General features: G+C 58.9%; 5 protein-coding genes across 5 annotated transcripts; all 5 read right to left on the minus strand.

The window, feature by feature from the left end:
* Positions 1 to 1,636: 1,636 nt before the first annotated feature.
* LMXM_31_2080 (conserved hypothetical protein) lies at positions 1,637 to 3,280 on the minus strand (the record flags this gene model as incomplete). Its single annotated transcript, XM_003878007.1, has 1 exon — positions 1,637 to 3,280. One exon carries the CDS (start codon positions 3,278 to 3,280, stop codon positions 1,637 to 1,639), a length of 1,644 nt encoding a protein of 547 aa, XP_003878056.1.
* A 633-nt stretch (positions 3,281 to 3,913) lies between these two features.
* On the minus strand, positions 3,914 to 4,930 carry LMXM_31_2090 (conserved hypothetical protein; the record flags this gene model as incomplete). Its single annotated transcript, XM_003878008.1, has 1 exon — positions 3,914 to 4,930. One exon carries the CDS (start codon positions 4,928 to 4,930, stop codon positions 3,914 to 3,916), a length of 1,017 nt encoding a protein of 338 aa, XP_003878057.1.
* A 1,281-nt stretch (positions 4,931 to 6,211) lies between these two features.
* LMXM_31_2100 (conserved hypothetical protein) lies at positions 6,212 to 9,109 on the minus strand (the record flags this gene model as incomplete). Its single annotated transcript, XM_003878009.1, has 1 exon — positions 6,212 to 9,109. The coding sequence occupies one exon, from the start codon at positions 9,107 to 9,109 to the stop codon at positions 6,212 to 6,214; it is 2,898 nt and encodes a 965-aa protein (XP_003878058.1).
* Positions 9,110 to 14,002: 4,893 nt separating this feature from the next.
* On the minus strand, positions 14,003 to 16,618 carry LMXM_31_2110 (conserved hypothetical protein; the record flags this gene model as incomplete). Its single annotated transcript, XM_003878010.1, has 1 exon — positions 14,003 to 16,618. The coding sequence occupies one exon, from the start codon at positions 16,616 to 16,618 to the stop codon at positions 14,003 to 14,005; it is 2,616 nt and encodes an 871-aa protein (XP_003878059.1).
* A 1,433-nt stretch (positions 16,619 to 18,051) lies between these two features.
* Positions 18,052 to 20,091, minus strand: LMXM_31_2120 (conserved hypothetical protein; the record flags this gene model as incomplete). The annotated part of the gene is made up of 1 exon (XM_003878011.1): positions 18,052 to 20,091. One exon carries the CDS (start codon positions 20,089 to 20,091, stop codon positions 18,052 to 18,054), a length of 2,040 nt encoding a protein of 679 aa, XP_003878060.1.
* Positions 20,092 to 21,252: the final 1,161 nt, after the last annotated feature.

The raw sequence follows: 21,252 nt of genomic DNA on the forward strand, positions 1-21,252 counted from the left end.
GATGCCGTGAGGCGGCAAGCACGGACGCACAAGCGGGTAAGTCGTGCTGTGCTTTAAGCGCAATAATGGTGCCTGTTTGTGTGCAGGCGACGATCCGCGAGAGGTGATATGCACAGTAGGGTGGTTGCTTTTCATAAGCGGGCGTACGCGTTTTGCTGTGGGCTGGGTCACTTGCTCGCTATCTCCTCTGTCGCCGGCTATGGATGGAGTAGAACAGCGCTACAGAGTTCTCGTGTGATTCTGTGTGTGTGTGTGTGTGTGTGTTACCACGTATTCCTGGCGGCGTCAGGGGTGTTGTCCGACAGGCGGAGTGTCGGCGGCAAAAGTGAACAACAGCCACAAACAGAGAGAGGGAGAGATGGGGAGGAGTAGAAAGCGGAGAGTGCGCACGTTACAAGAACAGAGAAAGACGAGGTGGTCCTTCAAGGAGAACATCGCAGCGTCACAGGAAGCGGTGAAACACCTGCACAAGCCGACGAAACACGGACACCCACTGAGAGACGCTGGGAGGGTAGTTCTCATGGCCTGCACAAGTTCTGCTTTATCGGCTCGCCTTGTCACACTCGGCCCTGCAGTAGCGTCAATGCGACTCCTTATTCTTCCTATGCGAGGCAATAAACCGCATTCACGCCGCACCGCAACTTTGCCCGGGTCCTCCTTGTTGTTCTTCAGCGTGTCCACTCTCTGCCATCGAATGTGAGTCAAACGCCACTCGGCCCGGCCTGTCACAGGCCCATCACGTAGCACATAGCAGCGGTGGACGCGCGCTCGGGTAATATCCTCCGCGTGCTTCTTCAACGCGATCCCGGCGCCTGGAAAACGGCAATCAAGGCAACAAGCGGTGTATCACACACTTTGGACACCACGAACCCGCCGTCCATGCGCCCGTCCATCCGTTTTCACCACCCACGCACAGCGATCCAATGTTGTAGTCCGGTATGGTCGATTCTTGGGCTTCTTTGGCCTTCCAAATGAAAAAAAAAAAACAAAGAATAGGCGAAGCCGCTTCGCAGAGCCCCCTCAGCCCCTCTGCCCCTCTTGTCGGCACGGCGGCACACTTGAGCTCTGCCGTGTTGCCCATTTTGTTGTCCTGTTTTGTTCTGTTTCTTTTTTACTATTATTTGCGCCGCCTTGGGCTTGGGGTATGTTCGGCAGCGTTAATGCGTGCGTGTGAGGGAAGGGGGCGGTCGAGGAGCCACGGGGCGAGTCACGTCCAGAAAGAGGAGGAGGCGCGGTGCATGAAAAGGAAAGAACAACACAAAGCAGCGATTACGCGAGGGGGGAAGCCACACAGGCACACACTCAAACATCACAACCCCACCACGTCATAGGCGCTGCGTCAGCACTACCCAGATCGCAAAGTCCAGAGCTGTAGCAGCGGCAGCCATGAAGGTGCAGAAGCGTGGTGTTTGTCCTGCAAGACAATAATGCGCATACGCGTGTCGTGCAAGAGAACCGCCTGCTCCTTCCAGCACAATATACCCACGCACATCGGTTTTAGTCCCGTATGTGTGAAGTGGTAGCCGCAAGCGCGCCAAACCACAACGGCAGAGCCGCGTGTCAGATCACCACAATCATCGCCGCAGCGGCACGCACGGACACTTACACAAGCGCATGCACATGCTCCCCCTCGCTTTCAAAGCCGTGGTACTACCAGCGTTGTGTACAGCTCCGCCGCCTCCGTGCACTCGTATGCGCTGAAGTGGTGATTCAACGAGGCCATCACATGCACGTGATAGCGGCCACCAAGACCACCGTGCACCGCGTTTCGAAAGAGAAAAAACACGCGCTGGATGCGACTGTGCACCAGCGCCATGGCACACATGACACACGGCTCATGCGTCACGTAGAGGTCCAGCCCGTTTGCCAGATAGGGACGGGAGCTGTTTGCGTGGCGCGCACCCTCACCAGTGACCGCACTGGACGACCCGAGCGCCAGGCTCCCAGAGGCGGTGGACCCCCCGGCCGTGCCACCGGAAGGCTGCATCGTCTGCCGCTGATGCTCTTGCTGTTGCTGTACTGCGGCAAGCTGCTTCAACGCGTACATAACAGGGTGTTCGAGGATCAGGCACGGTTGCTGCGGTGCCCCTGCGCGCTGCCGCTTGCGTGAAACGGTGTGCTCCCCGAAGGGTGTTTCTGCGAAAATACCGCAGTACGGCGCTGCGGCAACAGGGTTGTCCACTCGCATGGATGTGCAGCCAGAACTCGTCGCCACAACACGCCCTGTGGAAGGATCGATCACGACAGCTACAATGTCGAGCAGCCCACTTGGCTCCTTCGCGCCGACGACAGCCCCCTCTTCAGCCAAACTGATTTGTGGCGAGGACGCAGCTTTCGAGGACTCCGTCAACCTCCTGTCCAAAGAAAGCCTGCTTGCGCGCATGCGCTGATCGCGAGCCTCACAGACACGGTGCAGACCACGACAGAGGGGAAAGACGTGCTTCACCATGTTCGCGCACACCTCTGCCGTCCACGCGGCGGACGGCACAGCGTGAGCATGAGGACGGGGTACAGCGAGCGGCCACACACGGTTAGCACTCGCCCATTCCGCCGGATCCGACCTCGGGGCCGTCGCTGGCACAGACATGATTTGAAAAGCAAGCGACCCACAAGGAACAGCAGCAGTATCCGAGGAAGGTGTGGTGTCGTCCCCTACGCGAGAGGAGCTCGACGTTGAAGTATAGCCTTCTGTGCCGTCGTTGCGGTCACAGATCCCGATCGTTTGCTGGCGTATGCCGCATTCTGCGGAGTTTCTGGCGGCCACGGCAGAGGCCGTCTCTACGAATGCATGAAACGGCGCCACTTTTGAGGTTGACGCGAGGTCGCTGGAGAGAAGCCTGAGCACCTGTTCAGCGCTCAGTGACTCCTCTGCTTGAGTCAAAGGCCACAAAAGCTGATGTTTCAAGGCAGCATGGCCGCTGTCGGCAGCACCAGAATTGGCGCCTGTCCCGCCGATCGCGTCAGATGAAGAAGAAGCACTGCTTGTCAAGATGGAAGCCGTGTGCGCCGCACCGCATCTCCCCAGTGGCTGAAGTGCGAGAAGAAGCTCCAAGCTCGAGGGCGGAGTCGCAGGTGGTGAAGATTGGGGCTCCGCAGTTGGCACCAGCGTCACGCAGGGGCGCGGTCGCAGTCGCTTCAAATGCCCACCCTCAGTGTCGTCGAGGGGAAGGTGCAGATTTGCGGCCCGCAGCAGCGTCTGCGCGTGCTTCGGCTCTGAAATAATGAGAACAAGCGCCGGCGTGCAGGCGAACGGCGGCTCCCCTGCCACGATCTCTCGCATGGGTGCGTGCGGCCACAAAGAGGCCTCAAGCGGGCGCTCCGTTCGCGTGTGTTTGTGCGTTAGGAGTGTCCAGGTGCGTCACCTGCCGTGCGCGTTCGTGAATGCGTATGCAGGCAACCAAGAGGTGTGAGAGGGGGTAGATGGAGGCGAGGAAGGAGATGTGCTGCGCGTGTACAGAAGACATGTGCACCACCCCCACACACTTAGAGAAGAGGACATCTCGAGTAGGGCGATGATGGAATGGGGACACGAATTCTCGGCGAACGCGAAACACGTACATGAGGTCCTGTGAACAAAATGATTGGCGATGCTACAATGTGTGCGGAAGCGTGCTGAGGAAGGCGTCGCTGTGGTGAAACCGTGGATGCGGCATGACATGAATTAGCCTTGCCGTATTTGCTTGCCAGTGGTGTGCGCTCGTCGCGCTTATCCTTCTAGATCACGCGCACGCGGCTAGACACAGATGGGCGCGCAAGCAACAAAAAGTGAAGTGCCCGTACTCCCATGAAAGGTCGAAAAATGGCTTCGCATCTCTCAGCCCTTCTGCTCTGCGTCGGTCGAAGGCGGTCAGTAGGGAGAGAGCATGTCAGCGCTTAAGAATGCGTCGTTGCGCACGTGTGAGTGCCCCGCCCTTCATGGCGTTTGAAATCGGGGAAAGTAGCGCAGACGGTATACACTTAAATGTTCGCCCGTGTAGCGCGCCGCCACCTCCGACGCCTCAAGCACGTCGTCCTCATCCCTCACAGTCTCCGTCGTCCCGCTGCAACGCAGATGCTCGCGAAACGCAGCCTGGGCAAGCGCCACCACATCCGTCGCGTTGTTTTCCTTGGTAAGCACCACGTAGCACACACCGCGCCGCGAGAGAACGGAAGGCAGCTGACGCAGGAACCGGTCGAGCACAACGCGTCCTCGCGGCCCGCCGCACCACGCTGTGGTGATCACGTCCCTCTGGGTTATGGCATCCTGCAACTCTTCGAGCGAGGTCGGGACGTACGGGGGGTTGAAGAGGACGACATCGAACAGCGCAGACGCCGAGTTCCCATGAGGCAGCGCGTGTAAGAGATCGCCGTGGAAGCGATGAAGGCAGAAGGTCGAAGCCGACAGCGCAGAAGCTGTCGGGCCGTCGGCTTCCACACGCGGTGATGGCGGCGCAGCCCCCTCGGCGGAGAGCACCACTGGGGCAGCGAGCGAGGTTGGAACGGCACTCTGAAACCTACGCTCATAGAAGTTGGTCAAAACCGTCTCCCTAAAGTACTTGAGAAGGGTTTCCGTCCAGGTGATGGCGGTGGCCTCGAGAGCCAGCGAGTTCACATCTACAGCACAGAACATTGGTCCGCCAACAGTGCTGCGGGTGCCGCTCGTGCGGCAGCAGGGCTCAGGCTTTTCTGCATCAATCTCCTGTGTGGCTGCTGCTGCGACGGACGGCATTAGCAGACACCGGAGATGGGTGATGACGGTGCCGGAGCCGCACCCGACCTCCACACAGCGGTCTGGTTGAATGGAGCGGAGAAACTCAGCATCCTTGTCGAGCGCCTCGAGAAAGAGAAATGTGTCCGCCTCAGGCCCGTAGACGTTGTGGCGAAAGCGCGAATCGCGAACGCAGTGCGTGTACTCTGGGGACGAGTACGCGGCCTCGGTGATAGAGCTCATCCCAGAGCGGATATATATATGTAAAGGAGGGCCTTCGAAAAGACGCAGACGCGCCAGGGGGGTTTTACGGTCTGTTCACGTGCAGCCGTCTCATGCGTTTCGCTTCTCCCTCGCTCGCTCTGAGGCCGCCATCGTGGATCAGTGTACCAAAGAAGCGCCGCAGGGGGGTGTACAGCGCGCACAGAGGATGAAGAAAAAAAAACGGGGAAGACACGGGTGTTGCTGATGGGACAACAAAAAAAGAAAGCGTGCAGCAGAGAGAGGTCATCCGCTGGCCACCTGCAGAGACGCATGCAAGGATGCGCATCACACGAGCGTGCATTCGTTGCTCCGCCTCTTTTTTTTTCGTTTTCATCCATGTTGAAGTAGAGCGAGGAGGGTGACACACACACACGCACGTGGCGCATTCGTAAAACGGAACACGTCGCACCCTACCCTCCTCCCTCGCCCACTCGTTCATGGTCTCTCTCTCTCACCCTGTATCTCGTTCGTGATCAACGGGTTGCTGCACGTCCTCCTTCAGGACCCCGAAGCCCTCACTTACAGCAGCCGGCATAGACCGGCATGGTACGTCATTCACAAACGTTAGTATGCAATCGGGCTTGGGTGGTCGAGTACGTTGATTCGCTTGATGTTGATGCGGTGGTGGTGGTGGTGGTGGTGGTGCGCGTGTAGGCCATACTTGTGTGTGTATGCCATGTTACTCGTGGGTACCTTGCGTCTGTGTGGCAACGATCAGCCTTGGGGGAGGGGAGAGGTCCATAGTTGCTCGTCAGTCTGGCAGGGAAGGAAAACGGCACGGAGACGGCCCCTCTTAGCGATCTCCCTTATCCTTCTCAGACAATGTCTTTGCCTGTCCCAACCCCCGTGCCAGCCCCCGCAGCGGAACGCACCTGAGCACATGAGCACACACACATATGAACATGTTGGCGCACACGTGCCTGTCTAGACATCTATACACTCTACGTTGGTGCAGTGGTGAATGAGAAGAAACAGGTTAAGGTGGCGAGTGGGTATGAGCACGCCATCTCGTGCCAGCGCGTACATCAAAGTGAGCACAACGAAAAAGGATAAAACGCCGCGGCACCCCCGCACAACACGAGAGAGCGCCCAAAAAAGGCGAGAAACTTTCATGAATGACACACACAAAAAAAAACACACACGGCACGAACATCTGAGAGAAGGCGGCCGGAGTATCGCGTTGCCTTCCCTAATGCCCGCGAACTTCCCACCCCCACCCCCATCCCCCTTCTTCTTGGCCCGTCCCCTGCCCTCCCTCCCTCAGCTCAAGTTGGCGTCGGTCGCCTCAAGACGCATGGCGAGGTGCTCCGTCGCAACCGCCAGCTGCCCAAAGGTCGGGATAAAGGCACGCAGGTGCTGGCAACGCTCCACCTCAAAGGAAAGGTAGCTCGTCAGCGTGTCGGCGTCCGCCGCGGAGGCGCAGCGGGGGACGGGTGGCAACAACGCCGGCGTCATTGTTGAAGCGTCACGCGCAGGTGCGGGAAAGGCGGCGGAGCCCGTGGCGGCCGCGCGAGAAGCCGGCTTCTCGGCAATGTGCCGCAGCGAGTCTGCAAGGGCAGCCACAGCCTCTTTGTGTTCTTGAAGAATGAGGGGCGAGAGCTGTGAAAGAGGGTCAAGCAGCTCATTGTTGGCCGGCGCGCTCGCGGAGGCGCCACCGTGCAGCCTACGTAACAGCGCCATCTGTGCGCACGTAAGCTGGGCATCCAGAGATGCACAGCCGGCGAGTAGAGAAGCAGCGACGCGCTGAGTGCAGTCTGTGGGGCTCGCCTTCGCCGGCTGGGACGCGCTGCGAATACCCGCGGCGTCACCATCGTCTTCCCCACCTCCACGCCTCGTCTCGGAAGACCGTGAATGTGAGCGCGGCGTGCTACCACAGCTCCGCGGCAGGTTCGCAGCAATGGTGGGCTTTGTGTCGCGAGGCCGGAGGGAGGCAGGAGGCTTAGTCATGAGGCGCAGCAACGCATCTTTTTCCTCGCCAACATGAGCCAGCTCCGCTTGAAACTGCTCTACACGCTCCTGCATGGCATCGCACATGGGGCAACCTCCATCGCGGCGATGATCGGGCATTGATCCAGTTGCAGCACTCTCAGTTGTTTCTCGCTTCTCTGTTGCTGTGAGAGCCGCCAGCAGGCGCTCCTGCAGTCGATCCACCTCCTGAGTCAGGTGGCGGTTCCGCCAGCGGAGCTCGTCCACTGTGATCGCCACTAAGCGGGCTTGCTGCTCCGGTGCGAGGGAGGGGGCATCACCGTTCTTGCTGTCTAACGAGCCTTCCATATCCGTGATGCGCTCATCGATGCGCCGCGCACGAGGGGAGTGGCGTCCCACACCACTCGTGGACGTGAAAGAGACTGATGGAGGTCCCGGCTGGCGCGCGTGTCGGGACCGCGAAGGCTGCCGCTGCGCTGCAGCTAGAGGCACCGGCACGGACGCCTCGCTCGGCAAGATACGCGAGAGCGTCGCCTCCCGTGCGCGTCGGGTGGCATCCTTTCGGAAGAGCATCACCTCTCTGCGAAGTTGCGTCAGCTGCATCGTCAGCTCTTCCTTCTCCGTCTCTGCTTGCCGCAACTGCTTCACCACCGCGGCGTCCTGCCGCTTCTGCCGCGTTGCCTCCCGCTCCAGCGTACGGACCTGCCGCATGAGCCGCTCGACCAGTTGCGCATAGTCGGCGTTCTCCTTCTTGGTCGCTTGATGGGCACGCTGCAGGTCTGTCCAGAGGCCTGTCTTGCCGCGAAGCTCGCGCTCCAAATCGTTGCGCTCTTGGAGTGTTTGATCACGGGCAGCCTGTGCGCGACGGCATTGCTCCTCCGAGCTTCGCAGCTGCTCTTCGATAAACACAAGGCGATTGAGTAGGTGCTGCTCTCGCGCTCGCTGACGGTCTCGATCGAGCTGCACGCTCGTCACCGGCAACTGAGCCGGCGTCCGCTCTCGAAAGCCACTAGTGGTACTACAGCTGCTGCCGCTCCTGCATGTTTCTTCTACATCTGGACGCACGGCAGCCGGGGCCCCAACACGCCGCGGGCTGGAGTCGGCGACGTTGTCGTGGGAGGGGCTCGCCCCCACGGCCGAAGGAGTCGGTGACGCTGCTGGTCTCGAGAAGAGCTTCGACGGTGCGGACGACAATGACGCCGCTCGCCTGCGCGGCGGCCTAGAGTAAGATACCGTTGGCACAGATGCATCCGTCGCAGCAGCAGCAGCAGCAGCAGCAGCCCCGCTGCTCTGCGCCACCTCGACTGTGGCAGCAAAGTGAAGAACGCGCATCGTTTGTCGCACCGTATATTGCGGTGCTGGCACACAAAGCACCTGCACCGTTGCCTGCGGTGCCACACTCTTTTCTAAAAGGTCTCGGAGGGGAGTGCGTGTAGGGTAGGTGCGAGCGCCACCGTCTGCCCGCATATGGAGAATGAGCGTGAGTTGCTGCAGCAGCTCCTGCGCGCTGGCCGCGTCGACAACAACCAGTCGGCCATAGCCCTGCAGCTCCACCGTCACCACACAGGCCGTCTGCCCCTCGAGCGATGTCGGAGACTCCTCCAGCGCGACGTGGCGGTCCTCGAGGAGCTGCAAGATCGTGCCCCACTCCGTTGCCGAGGTGCTGCGCGTCACGGTCACCTTGTGCGCTTCCTCCAGGGTGCGGATGCGACGATCTTCGCGGAGGCTGTCCAGCAACACCCGCTCCGACGCGGAAACCGTCACCACAGAGAGCCGGGCTGCTGAGCAGCCCTCGAGATTCCGAAAGAGCAAGGGAAAGAGATGCGCGTATAGCTCCATCGCCACTGCTGTGGCCTCCGCTAACCCCGCGTTGGGCCTCTGAGACGACGTTGATGATGACGGTACGTGTGAGACAGGCGTTCGTGCATCAGCCTGGGCCCGCGATGCGGTGCCATTCACACCCGACGCCATCGGCTCAGGGGGCAGTGCCACATCGTCGGAGTTCGGCGTCGCAAGGACGAGAGTGGCATTCCCACCTTCGCGCAGCGTAGCTAGAAGCGGGCCATTGATGTGCTTCACGTAATCATGAGCAGGGCTCAGCACGTGAGAGAAGACGAGTGACTGTAGGCGGCCGCGGTAGAGCACCCGAACCCCATCCTCGAATACGCCCTGGAAGAAGGAGGTGTCTTGGCGCGCCTCATGTGGGATGACGCAGTACGTCCGCGTGGACATTCTGCCCTCCTTCCGTCCTGTGTGTATCGGTCGGTGTAGGCATAAGAAAGACGCCCAGTGAGGTACGAGGAAAGAGGGGGGAGGGTGGAGGAGGGAGGAGGGGGCACATACAGAGCCAGGCAAGAAATGTGGCAGCCACAAATAAGAGAAAGACAAAGGAAGTCTCCGGAAGAGTGTGTGCGGGCGTACAAGAGCGCCGCAGTATTAGGAGCCGAAGCACGCCGGCCCATCCTGGGCGCACCAGTACTGGTGCGCCAGAGATGAGGTCGTCCCAAGTCGGCCACCGAGATGTGATCTTGTCCAGTACACAAGCGCAGGTCCCCCGCCGCGCAGCCAAGGTGCGCTCTACATTTCCAGGCGCATCAATGGAAAGCGAGGCACCAAAAGAACACCACAGAACGGAATTCCTCCGCCGTGGCGCTCCATCGCTTGGCAGCGTGACGACAGGTAGGCAAACATATACCGACAACCAGTAAGCACGCGTGCGTGCTTGTATGTTGGCACCTGCCTTGTCTCAACACATTGCTGCTGTTGTCTTCGCTGTTTGTTTGTGAAGCGCGTGTGGGTGCGGGAGGTGAAAAAAGATGAAGAACGTGGGTCGTGGAAGGCACCGCGGGCAGCACCTCTCGCGCGTACACACGCACACGCACACTTATGCTAAGACATCGAGAGAGAGAGATCAAGATGGCGGAGGAGAAGAATGGCGAACTGCCAGAAGAAAAAATACAGAAAACACGAAGTCGACAAAGGGAGCGGAAGGATGAGAAGAGGAGGCGGAAGAGATGGAACGACAGAGTTTAACGCAGAGATGTCTGACCCATCAAGCACAGACACATAGGCAAACAGTCACCGCGGTGAAAGCAGTCTCGTTCATTTTGGGGGGAGCAGGGGCGGTGGGGAGGGAGTGGATGAGAAGGGGGTCAAGGGACGTGTTACAGGACACACCCAGAGAGCGGTAGTGGCGGCGGCGCATGCTATCGGTAGCCGATGAGGGATCGCAAAACCAGGAGCGGAGGCATCAAGGAGAACAAGATGCAGACAAAGCAAAGCAAGCTAAAAGACCGTAGTCGAAGCCTCAGTGCTACTAAAAGATACAACAACAGACAACCAACGTGCCAGGGAAAAGGCACATGTCGACTCGCTGCACACGCATGCGACCGCGGACAGCCGTACGCGGTCCCACGGCAACGAGCACAGGAGCATGATGGAGAGGACGAGACAGAGAGCACACAACGATGCAGCATCTTACTGCACCAGCTTCACAAAAAACGCAACCACACACAAAAAAAAAGGAAAAAAGAAAACAGCAAAGGGATGCACGGCAGCGTGGGCGACATTGCGGCCCGAGCACTTACGCATCTTCCCTCCTCCACTACAGAAAGCACAAAAACAGAGAGGAGCCCCGATGGGGGGCGAGAGAGAGAGAGGCAGAGGAATACGGCGGGGCGGGGGAGGGAGAACCGCGTCACACCCTCCGCACGCAGCCAAAGATCATGGCCACACTAATGGAAATATGAAGCACTGCCGCTTGCTGTCCACATATCCGCTCTGCCACGAGCAAGTCTGCAAACGCATGCACGCCTATACAGCCACGGCGCACCGGCCTCTGCTGCACTGCGGCTCAACCCGGGTCCTCCCGTGGATGAGCCGTCCTGCCGTTGTATCGGGGGCATGCGTCTTGCGGTTTTTTTACTGGTCATTGCCCCTTCCTTCTGAGCATATGTGCGGCGCGATCGGCGCCAGAGGGGCATGGGTGCACGCACCGCACACCTTGACCCAGGAAGGCCGCGTCCAGTCTCCTGCTCGAGGGCGGAAGCCGTGGTGGCTGCTATGCGGCGAGTAGGGAGTGTTCCAGGTGCGCGCCGGGTGAACTCAGGGGGGAAGCTAGCCAGCCTCGGGTCAGGGCCCTCTGAGATCCAGCACACCCTGCCATGTGCCACGCCTACCCCACTGAGTCGCGTAAAGCCGCTCTCCCCCCATCAGGCTCTGTGGCGATTCACCACATTGGAGCCTGGGGGACTCGGTGGTGCAACCCCGTGAGGTTCTCCTCACGCTTCCGGCATCCGTGCCGCATCAGTTTACCCGGCCGGATGCAGGAGATGCCGCATGTTTTGCGCCCAGGCGTTTTGGGGCTCATCGGTGTGGATCCCCTCGCGCCTTCTCCGCCCATCACCCGTGCTCCTCTCCCCTCTGCACGCCTTGCTTCGATGCGACGCACCATGCCGTCTGTGCCTGGCAGCGTCGGCACACAGTGCTCGCGCTACCGGATCCTGGGGCCTGTTTCAGAACGCCGCTGCTGCGCGGGTCAGTCGCTGTCCCCACCCCCCACTTCCCTCGCTGCCACAGGAGGAGGGGAGGGGGGCATGGCGGCACGGCTTGCCCGCACGTGCCGCGACAGCTGGGACGCCGCTATGGGTCTGTGGCAACGTGGAACACTCCACCCTCTCCTGAGTCCGCACGCCCTGCGCAGGTGCGGGCATGTCAAGCGGAGGGGGGCCCGTGCATAAAGCATGTGTCTGCGCGCAGAGAGATTATGGCTTGCCCGTCCGAAGGGGGGCACAGGGGGACACCGCAACGCCAGCGCAGCAGTAGACAGCACATCACCTGCAACCCCACGCCGTCGCTGCCAGTCACCCGCCACTGCAGCAACCCAAAGTGCGGACAGGTGCTCGTGCGCAGCTGGGCGAGGAGGGTCGCCTGTCGTCTCGTGAGCTCAGCATCCGCGCTCTTGTGGTGTCGGACGGACGCCGCCCAGTAGCCGCTCTTGTCGCGGCGTGCTGCATCGCGTAGCGCGGTTTCGGTGGGCGTCGGCCTGGCGTCTGAGACCGGTGGCCAGGTCCGGAGTCCATGCAGTTGGCGTCGGCGCCTCCGGCACTGCCTATTTTTGTGAGCTTGTTCGGCCTGCCCTTGTGTTCCCGTCCGCAATGACCAAAGACAGTCTGAGCTCGGAGGCGCACGCGACGGGCCACAGCAGCGCCAGCACATGTGCCCAGGTCCGTCGCACGCCGCCATCCTCCACAATTGGAGGGCCCGTGTCGAGCGCCGTGAGGGCGGGAGAGCGAGTCCGCAACAACGGCAACCACACATGCTTCTCTGTGCTGTAGCTGGCCAAGTTAACCCCGCAGCAGGCCAGGCGCCAGCACCACTGCTCCACACTCGGCGCGGTCGCGGCACGCAAAGGCGCCGCAGCTCCTTGTCAGTCGACCTGTGCGTGCATTACCACGATAGCGCATCGCAGTCGCTCCTGACTTGGTATCTGTCGGTGCTGCACCCTCTGTCCGCTGCCGGTAGCAGAGCTGTGCAACGCGGGAGAGTCGCTGCCTGCCCCCCCCACCCGCTGGCTTTTTCTTCGTCTGGAGGACTCGCCCGCAGCCCGCCTCGGAAGTGATATGCTGACGTACACAAAGAACGAGAGCACGAGAGCGGCAACGAAAAAAACAAAAAAAAAGAGCGGCGGGTAATGGTGCGTCGAGAGAGAAAGCAGCAGCGCGCGGCTAGTTAGAGAGAGCGAGAGGTCAGTACGGTTGAAACAAGGCGATGGTGCGATGCAGCATCGATACACGACGAAAGAGGCGCCGGCAAGTGCACAGGATGTAAAGAAAAGGAAAGAAGACCACAGATGCCATCCGAAGAGGAGGGGGTGAATCAAAGAGCACAGTATAGGCATCACACGGGGAGGTAACACGCGCACACCACCGCAGACCCCCTAGACAAGCAGGTGTGGATACAAAGGTGCGCAGGTGTAGACCTGCACGTAACGCATTGAGAGCAGTAAAGCACAATGGCAGCGGAAAAGGGGGCTAGCGGAGAAGAAGGGCGGAAGCCATGGCGGGGGTGAAAAAACGGCCGCCTACGCTGTCCTGTGATACCTGCCCACATGCCGGCGCACGCACAGAGAAAAAAAGAAGCGCCTGGGCGACCAGCAACGCGAAGGCTTGACGGAGGAAAGAGGTGCACCCCACACGTACACGAGCGATCACGAAACATGTCCATGGCGAAGAGTGGAAGCGAGGCGTACTAGAGCGGAAAAAAAGGGGAGGGGGGACAAGAACACCAAGAGAAGGTGAGCAGCGTGGGTCCACCCGAAATCGATACGAGGCAGACGTCGAATGCAGCCGCCGTCCCATGTTGAGACAACACACGAACACGCAACCAAAACAGCATACACAAATATATGGAAATATGTAGTAAGGAGCATAAGCGGAAGAAGAAAGCGAGAGTGCATCCGTACATACGCGCGTTCATCTAACGCACTCATCGGCAGGCGCTCCCACATGTGTCCACTCATTTTCGACCACGTAGACACGTAAGACGCACCACGGGTGCAGATGCAGGAGTGTGTACTAGCTCTGAGAGCAGCTACCATACATACAGAAACAATAACAGAAAAAAAACAAAGAGTGTGCTCTCTACAATCCGTTCAGCATCTGCCGCCGACTTCTTCGAGGTTTCTGCGCTGCTTGTTTGGCTGCGCTGTCGCCAAAGCACATGCGTCACTCGTCATCCGACCCCCTGCCGCCACCACCGCCTGCATGTTGCTCATCATCTTCCGTAAAACAAGCCCTTCCAGGCGTGGAGAGCAGGAGAGGGTTCTCGAAAAAGAAAAAGGAAAAGGATTTGGAGAATCCTCAAGCTAAGCACAGCGGACAGCGCACGCAAGAGTCGGCAAGAACTACGGGAACCGCAACAGGCACTCGCTCGTTGCTTCGGAGTCCTCCGAGGAAATCACCCGAATGTGAGACGTGACTCACCTGCGCATTGAGAAGCATCCAACAAAAAAATCAAAAAAAGGATGTTGCCGGACGCTACTTCGCATCATGCCTTGTACTCCTCGACTGTGCCGGCCTCCCCTCATCTCGCACCCAGAATACCATTTCAGTCTCGTACCTCTCATCACCGCCGTCTTTTCTTCTGCAAAGGCTCAACGCGTTCCCGCGTTCTGGCAACCGTCTTCCTCAGCTGCTCTGCCAGCGAGCGAGGGATGCTGCCGTCTGTGGTGTAGACGTCAAAGAGGATGCGGCCAAGGTCCCCTGTCAAATACGGATCAATGAAAGGGAGCACGCGCTGCAGGATGTAGTACTGTCGCTGCGCCTCTGTGTGCAGCACGCATGACGCACTCGAGCCACCCGTGCGCTGCAGCGTCTCAACCAGCCGCTCCTCTACCTCCTCGAAAAAAGGCTTGTAGAAGCTGAGCATGTGCGGCACAAACGTCGGTCGAATGCGAATCGGTGCGCACACCATGCGCGTGCACGGCACCCAGCGGCTCGCCTTGTTGACATCCACGAAGCCGTTCGCCCGCATCTCTTCCTCGATTAGTTGGAAGAGAGTACTCTCCGCCTCCTGGAAGTACTTGAGGACGTCCTTGTATTGCTCATCCGTGCAGCTACGGTCGCCGGCAAACACAGGCTGGCCGACGTACCTGCTGAGGTGGCTGTTGGCGCGCTGCATGCTGCGCTGTGCGCTGCTGCTGGCACGTGCAGTGGTCAGTACCTGGCGGTACGCTTCAGATGGCATGTGCAGGTTCACGACAATCAGGTTCACATCCTTGTATGAAAGCTTCGGAGAGCGCATCATTGCATTCGCCGTGGTCACCGAGGCCCCGAGATCACCGTTGCCGCCCTCGTGAAGACGGTGACAGGGGGGGAAGGAGGGGAGCCTGAGTGACAGGCACTCCGCCTCTACAGGGGGGTAGCTGTTGCTCGATCGGTGTCGGCGTTGCGCCATTAGCGGGGACGTTGCATCTGGATGCGGAGGCGCACTATCCCCCTCCTTTGACTTCACAATTTTCACGTCGTCTGCAACGCCGTTGGCGCCGGGACCCCGCATCGATGAGCACCCCTTCCAGGATGCGTAGAGGCCGGCGTCGCTGCTCGTTACACCACTGGTTTGGGAGCCTGTGGTACCGGCGCTGCCAGAGCTGGACACTGCAACGAACTTGCACAGCTTCGACTCGCTCGCCTCTTCGGCGTTGCTGCCCTTTGATATTACTGTCGAGGAACTTGAGCTGGTGGCAGCAGCGGCCGCCGCTTTCTGCGCCTGCTGGCCCCAAGTACTACGATTCTGCTTGTCTTCCAGCGACGGCGCGAGCTCGGCGGTGTCGGGCGCCTTTGTGACGTCACGACCGTACCGCAGTCCCAGATCGCGAAGCTTCGCCGAGGTCGCGAGGAGCAGATAATCGGCCTGGAAGAAACGATACACCTTGTGCTGACGCCGCAAATCGTGCATGTCCGACATCTGCAGCCCATACCGCACCACGCCGACCTCCGAGAGGTTGTTGTCAATGAAGAAGACGGAGTCCCACTCGCTGGTCATGGCAAGCGACCAGACAACGTCCATCTTGCGGTATACTTTGCCGTTCACGAACGCTGTGTTGCGTGACGGTGGGAAGAACGTGTTCATTGACGCGAGTGTGATGCCCCACACCTCCGGTCGAAGAATGAGCCATCGGCCCTGCTGTTCTGCCTTGTCGTCCAGCTGCCCATTGAAGGTGCACTTGCACGTCAGTGACGCGCTGGGGTCGTCCAGAAAAGCAGAGTCCTCTACCTTTTCACTGCCTTCTCGCACGGTGGCGAGACGCACCACAACCGTGCCTGATGCAAAGTGTCGCAGGTCGTGTTCGTTCAAGCGGTCGCTGGCAGATCTGCCTCCATTCGAGGCATCGGTGTGACTGGTCAGCGATGACCTTGACGCCGGCTGCACCTTTGTCCGGCTAACACCCCCGCAACGGAGAAAATTTGCAAACGATTTCCCTTTCTTCACGCCTTTGCTAGACGAGGCTGGCGCCGGGGAGGAACGACCTGTGTCGCCAGCCCTCGCACGGCCATCGCCGGTGAAGTCAGTCGTGCGCTCCAGAAAGGGCCGCACGCACCACAGTCGCCCGCCCGGCTTCTCTAAGACATCGTCGATGCTCCCTTGCGAGAGAAGCAAATGGCGCGCGGTGTCACCGGCGCTGCGGAAGAGTTCGACCAGCTCAGAATCCCGGAACACAGTGTTCTGACGAATCCCACGGGCTCCGGATGCAACGAGGGTGTCATCCACGTCCCATATGCACAACACCCTTGGCCGGCGTGCCTCGACACCGTTCAAGGACGGGCCATGGCTCAGCCGCAGCCGCGAGCTGCTCGGTGTCGGCGACGCTTGCGACGGCTGAATCAAGAAGGGAGCAGCTTTCCCGTCCTCCGACCCGACATGCACCTCAATCAAAGAAAGAGGTGACCGCTTCGACGGCACCGATGCGTCTGTAGCGAAAGAGGTGTGCACCGTTTTTGCGCCCGTCGTGAGGTTCGAAGTCCGCCTTCGCGGCGACGGCGGGTGAGTCGGATACGAAAGCTCACCTAGGGCATCACCCAGGTGAATGGTACTCGTGTACGCGGATGGGAGGTACGGCGCATCGTCGTTTGTCTTAAAGTCGCCGCTGTCAATCGGCTCCTTCAGAAGTCCTACGACGGAGCTAACATCGGCGTAGTTACACGCCGCAACGAAATGGGGGTGCAACTGAACTGTACTCATCTTGCTTCCTCCCCTTCCAACACAACGAGGTAAAGGAAAAAACAAAAGCACAGCAACTCGTTATATGCGTCTACCCCCGTTTACGCGTGTGTGCGTGCGTGCGTGCATCTCATGTGAGCGCGCTGTGTCGCAAACATGCACGCACGCCTGTGAAAAGACACGACGTGTAAAGGAGCACTGGATAAAAAGCGAGAGAGAAAGACAGTGCACAAGTGCATGTATATATATAAATGCCAACAGGCGAACACCAGCACACATACCGCACCTTCAGAATGGCCCGAAACAGCACCGGAGCGAGTAAAGAACGGTATCCGAAGGCGTGCAAGCGTACGTCAGAGTACCGCCGAGACGCGTTTGGGTAGGGGTGGGGAAGAGGAGAGCGTGTGAGATGGAGATCGTATGACGTACAACAGTATGAAGAAGCAGAGACACACGTAAATGACGACAAAGGTGGTCATAATTTCCTCTGATTGCTGTAGATTTCGCGGACCCTGAGGCCTCAGAAAACCTCCCCGTGCGTGGTATCTCGGGCCCCAGTGCATTCCCCGCTGTGGGAGAAACGCCAGGCAGCCCCCCTATCCCCTTCCGACGCCCAGCCACCTCTGCTGGTGGCAGAGTTGAGTGCGTGCGACGTAGGGGGAAGGCCTGAGCGGTGCATCGCGACTGGTGTGAGCGGCCAGGTTCTGGATGGGGCTGCGACAGAGCGAGCCGCAGCGGTGCACACGCTTGCGCTAATCCATATGATTAGGCAGAGTGTCAGCGTGACTCGAAGGCATCCCCCAGCCGTCCCTAGGTGGCCACTAGCGTGGGGAGCCTGAGTGTCGCCCCCCGATGGCGGACGCACCGTGTGGCGACCGGCATGATGGGGGAGCGGCCTGCGAGGCGACCTGCGAGGCTGCGGTGGTGGGTAGAGCTCGAGGCAGAGGCCGTGCTGAGATGGCTGAGTCGGCGCGTTGCTGCAGCACGTGTGCCTCACGCTGCTTCGCACCAGGCGATGCGGGGTGGGTGACGGGCCAGGGGGTAGACTGGAGAGTGACTCATGTAGTACAGCAAAGTGGGCACGTTGAACATCATTAAAGAAAAGCGTCTACCTCTTTCACCTCCCCCTCCCCCGCTGTGCCGCGTCGACTTGCCATGCAGTGTGAAAAAGAAACACGAAAAGGAAGGGGCGCGTGTTAAAGTGCACACAAGCGGCAGTTGGGCTGGGCAGTGGTCGTCCACATGAATCTGCGTGGTTTCACGTGCAGACGTGTACGGCGTGCACCGGCCAACGTGGCAAGAGAGCAACAAAGATATTGAAGGACGAAGCACACAAAAGGAAAAAAAACGGCCCTGGACCAAGCGACCAGAGCGCCGTCCGCTTCTGTGCAAGAAAGCTAAGAGGCGACGATCTGGTGGAAGGAAGAGGGGGTGGGAGGGATGGTGATACAGTGCTACGACAGGATGTAGTGATCGACAGCCTGCTGTGTAATGCGCACGCCACGAAAGAGCTCGAACAGCAACATCGTTAACCAGGCTACCATGGACAGGCACATCATCCCAAAGATGACGATGCTTGGTATCATCCACGTGAAGTTGAGTTTAAAGATGGACTCTTGGCCTGTCGCACCCACGTTGATGTACACGAGAAAGGCGATTTGCATCAGCGCCACAGGAATACCAATGGCACCCATGCCCCGCGAGAAGGACAGGTTGACGGAGACAACCACGATTACAATGATAGAGAGGCCAAGGACGGCCATGTAGACGGCGGGGAAGATGATCGCGATTCTCGTGCTGGAGTGAAGGGTGAGCATAAGCACAACAAGGGTCACCGTCTGGGCAACGATAAAGTATATGGTGAAGAAGATAAATATCTTCGTGGCGATGTCAGACGGATGGACGCGGCGGGCGAGCACGCGCGTATGGTCTTTGGTGCTCGTGCTTTGGCTCGATAGAACCGCAAACCTAAAGCTGTTGCACGAGTGCGTGAAGAAGGCAATGCGGTGGTAGGCGAATATTGACATGGTTATCAACGTCAACGAGCAACCCAAGAGTAGCCAGTAATAGGCGCCCTGGAGGTAGCGATGGTTTTGGAGAGCATCACTGGTGAAGAGGAACGTCTGCAGAATCATTTGCGGCAGGGCGTAAAAGCAGCCGTTGGCAATGTGCTGGACCAGGGAGCCATTGCGCAGATCGTACCGGATAATGAAAAAGCGCTTCGCGTTGGCCGAAATCTCGTACCGCAGCAACACGTAGCTAAGCATAATCTCGTACACAGGGATGATGGGTACAATCCGAAACAGGTTGTTCGGGTACTGCCACACTTGATTCTCATAGCGCTTGATCTTGCCATCCTCCGCCCGCATGGTTGCGACAATACTCACCACATAGCCGCCAACGTACGTGATGATGATCCAGTAGCCATTGTTGCGGTGCTCGGGGCGCTGGAACCAAAACACCACCGACCACAGTACCATGGCGGTGAACGTCAACGTAATCAACACGCCAATCCAGCTAATCGCAATGCTGATGTAGTGCAGGACGTCAAAGACGAGGTATATGCAGAAGCTGGGCTTCTCCAAATCCTCCAGCAGATACGGGTAGTCGATTAGCAGCTCCACGTAGTCGAAACCAGAGTAGCGCAGGAGCACCATCTGCTGAAAGGTGATACGACTTGTTTGGATGCTGCACAGGGACCGGACGTAGTTGAGCAGATCGCCAGAAACGACGTCACCGTCGTAGGGATCGCCGGCAAGCACCTCGCCGAGCTTTGTCTGCACGACCGACTGCACGCGAGGATCGTCAATGTCGACGCGGCCAGAGTCGAGGAAAACTTTCAGCAGTGCCGGGTTTCCACTAACTATTTCGAAGGTCTCCCCGTCTACGAGCTCGTTGCTGGCCTTCAGGGTTGCGAGGATTATGTTCATGAACACGTCAGAGTCGGTCTGTATAAACAGCAGTAACGTGTCTTTCAGGTTTAGGTTCACCTGATCGGGATCGCTATCCCTCTCCAAATCATTACCTTCCAGGGTGCTTGCCGATTCAGTGGGCGGAACCAACTCCATAGAGCTGCGGTGCTCAACCCTGTCAAATTCCCAGCCACCGCTGCTGCTGCTGAGCCTATCTGGCATGTGACTACCAGCAACTACGCCGCTGCCGCGATTAGGGCCGGTAAGTGGTAGCTGAGCGTTGAAGGGCACGTCTTCGACAGGCTCGTGCGGTGAGTCATTTCTAGGCTCTAAAAACAGACCAGATGCAGCGTTGACACCCTTGTCCAACATGGAAGATAGCCACCCACCACCACGTCTACTACCCTGACGGCGATTCGTGTCCTTGTTCTCAGCCTCTTCGCCACCGACGTACGGCTGGCGAGAAGCGCCGCGCATGGAGCTCTCGGTGGACTCCGCGCCATCGTCTTGTGCGGACCTGAGATCCATTGCCGCCTCATGTGAGGCCCCGTCGTCAGACGAATCCACGAATCGGACGCGCATTTTGATGGGCTTGAGTGTATATGATATCCCTCGAGGTTCACGTGTGCTGTGAGAGAGAGAGGGAGCAGCAGAGACAGGTGGACAATGCCTGTCTGCCTACTTGCGGCTGTGTCTGTGCGGTGAAGCAACACCGTTTTGCAAAGAAGGACGAGTTTTTTTGTCTTTTTTTTTCGCACGTGCACGCTGCCGTAGCAGCAGCTTCTCGTGTTGAGAGAATATGGGGAAGGAAAGAGCAGCAGCAGAGCGCAGTAGCGCGAGCAAGAGTGTGTGTGTGTGTGTGTGTGTGTGTGTGGAGAGAGAGAACGAAAAAAAAAAGTTGTGTCGATTGTGTCGGCAGTGTGCAGATAGGGGCGATCGGGCCTTGGCAGCGAGGCAGCCGTTGTGGTTACGTTCTACGTGTCTAGAGAAAGGGAAGCAATAAAAAGAAAGTCGTAAAGTTCGAGCACACAAATCTGTGTGAGAGGCGCAACACCGGGTCAACCCGTCCCCCGAACGCGCCGTCTCAACGCAACGTGTGTTTACGAAAGCTTGGTCGTTTGGCTAATGAAACCGAGACAGAGAGCCGTGCGAGAGCACTTAGAAGGGAAAGACGGAAGCAATAAAAGTAACGAGGTTGAAGCCTCAAAGGCAGTGAATCCGACAGGAGATGCAGAGAAACGGAGACGCCCGCTCTCAGAAAGAGTTTGAAAGGCCCTCCCATTCTTCTTTCAAGTAGCTCCAGGCATCCCACGCGTGTGGCTGGTAGCGCCGTGGCCCGGCGGGAGTACTGCACCGGCCATGTAGAGATGATTGCTTGTTGCTTTCCGGCGTGCATGCCGTTGCAGGGGGGAGGGGGGGCTCTGTGACTGTGCGTGCTCTTCTCTCAGCTGCAGCACCTCCGCTTACACACCTCGCAAGTAACGTCTTCTCTCTCATTTTCCCCTCCGTCACCTGATGACGGCGGCTTTACGTTTGTTTGCTTCCTTCTTGCTGCTAGCGCAACACAACATGCTCTTCAATAGGAGAAGTAGGCGGGAGGCGGAAGGCAGGAGGCACGCGTTGAGACCGCCAACGGAAATTCACACCGGCACACCTCCCCCACCCACACCTCTCCTCCTTCCACCTCACGCGCACCCATACACACGTACTCGCACGAGCATGCGAGCCTTCGTACCGTCCATA

This window comes from Leishmania mexicana, chromosome 31, assembly GCF_000234665.1.
Source record: "Leishmania mexicana MHOM/GT/2001/U1103 complete genome, chromosome 31".
In the NCBI taxonomy this organism is placed as follows: Eukaryota; Euglenozoa; class Kinetoplastea; order Trypanosomatida; family Trypanosomatidae; genus Leishmania; species Leishmania mexicana.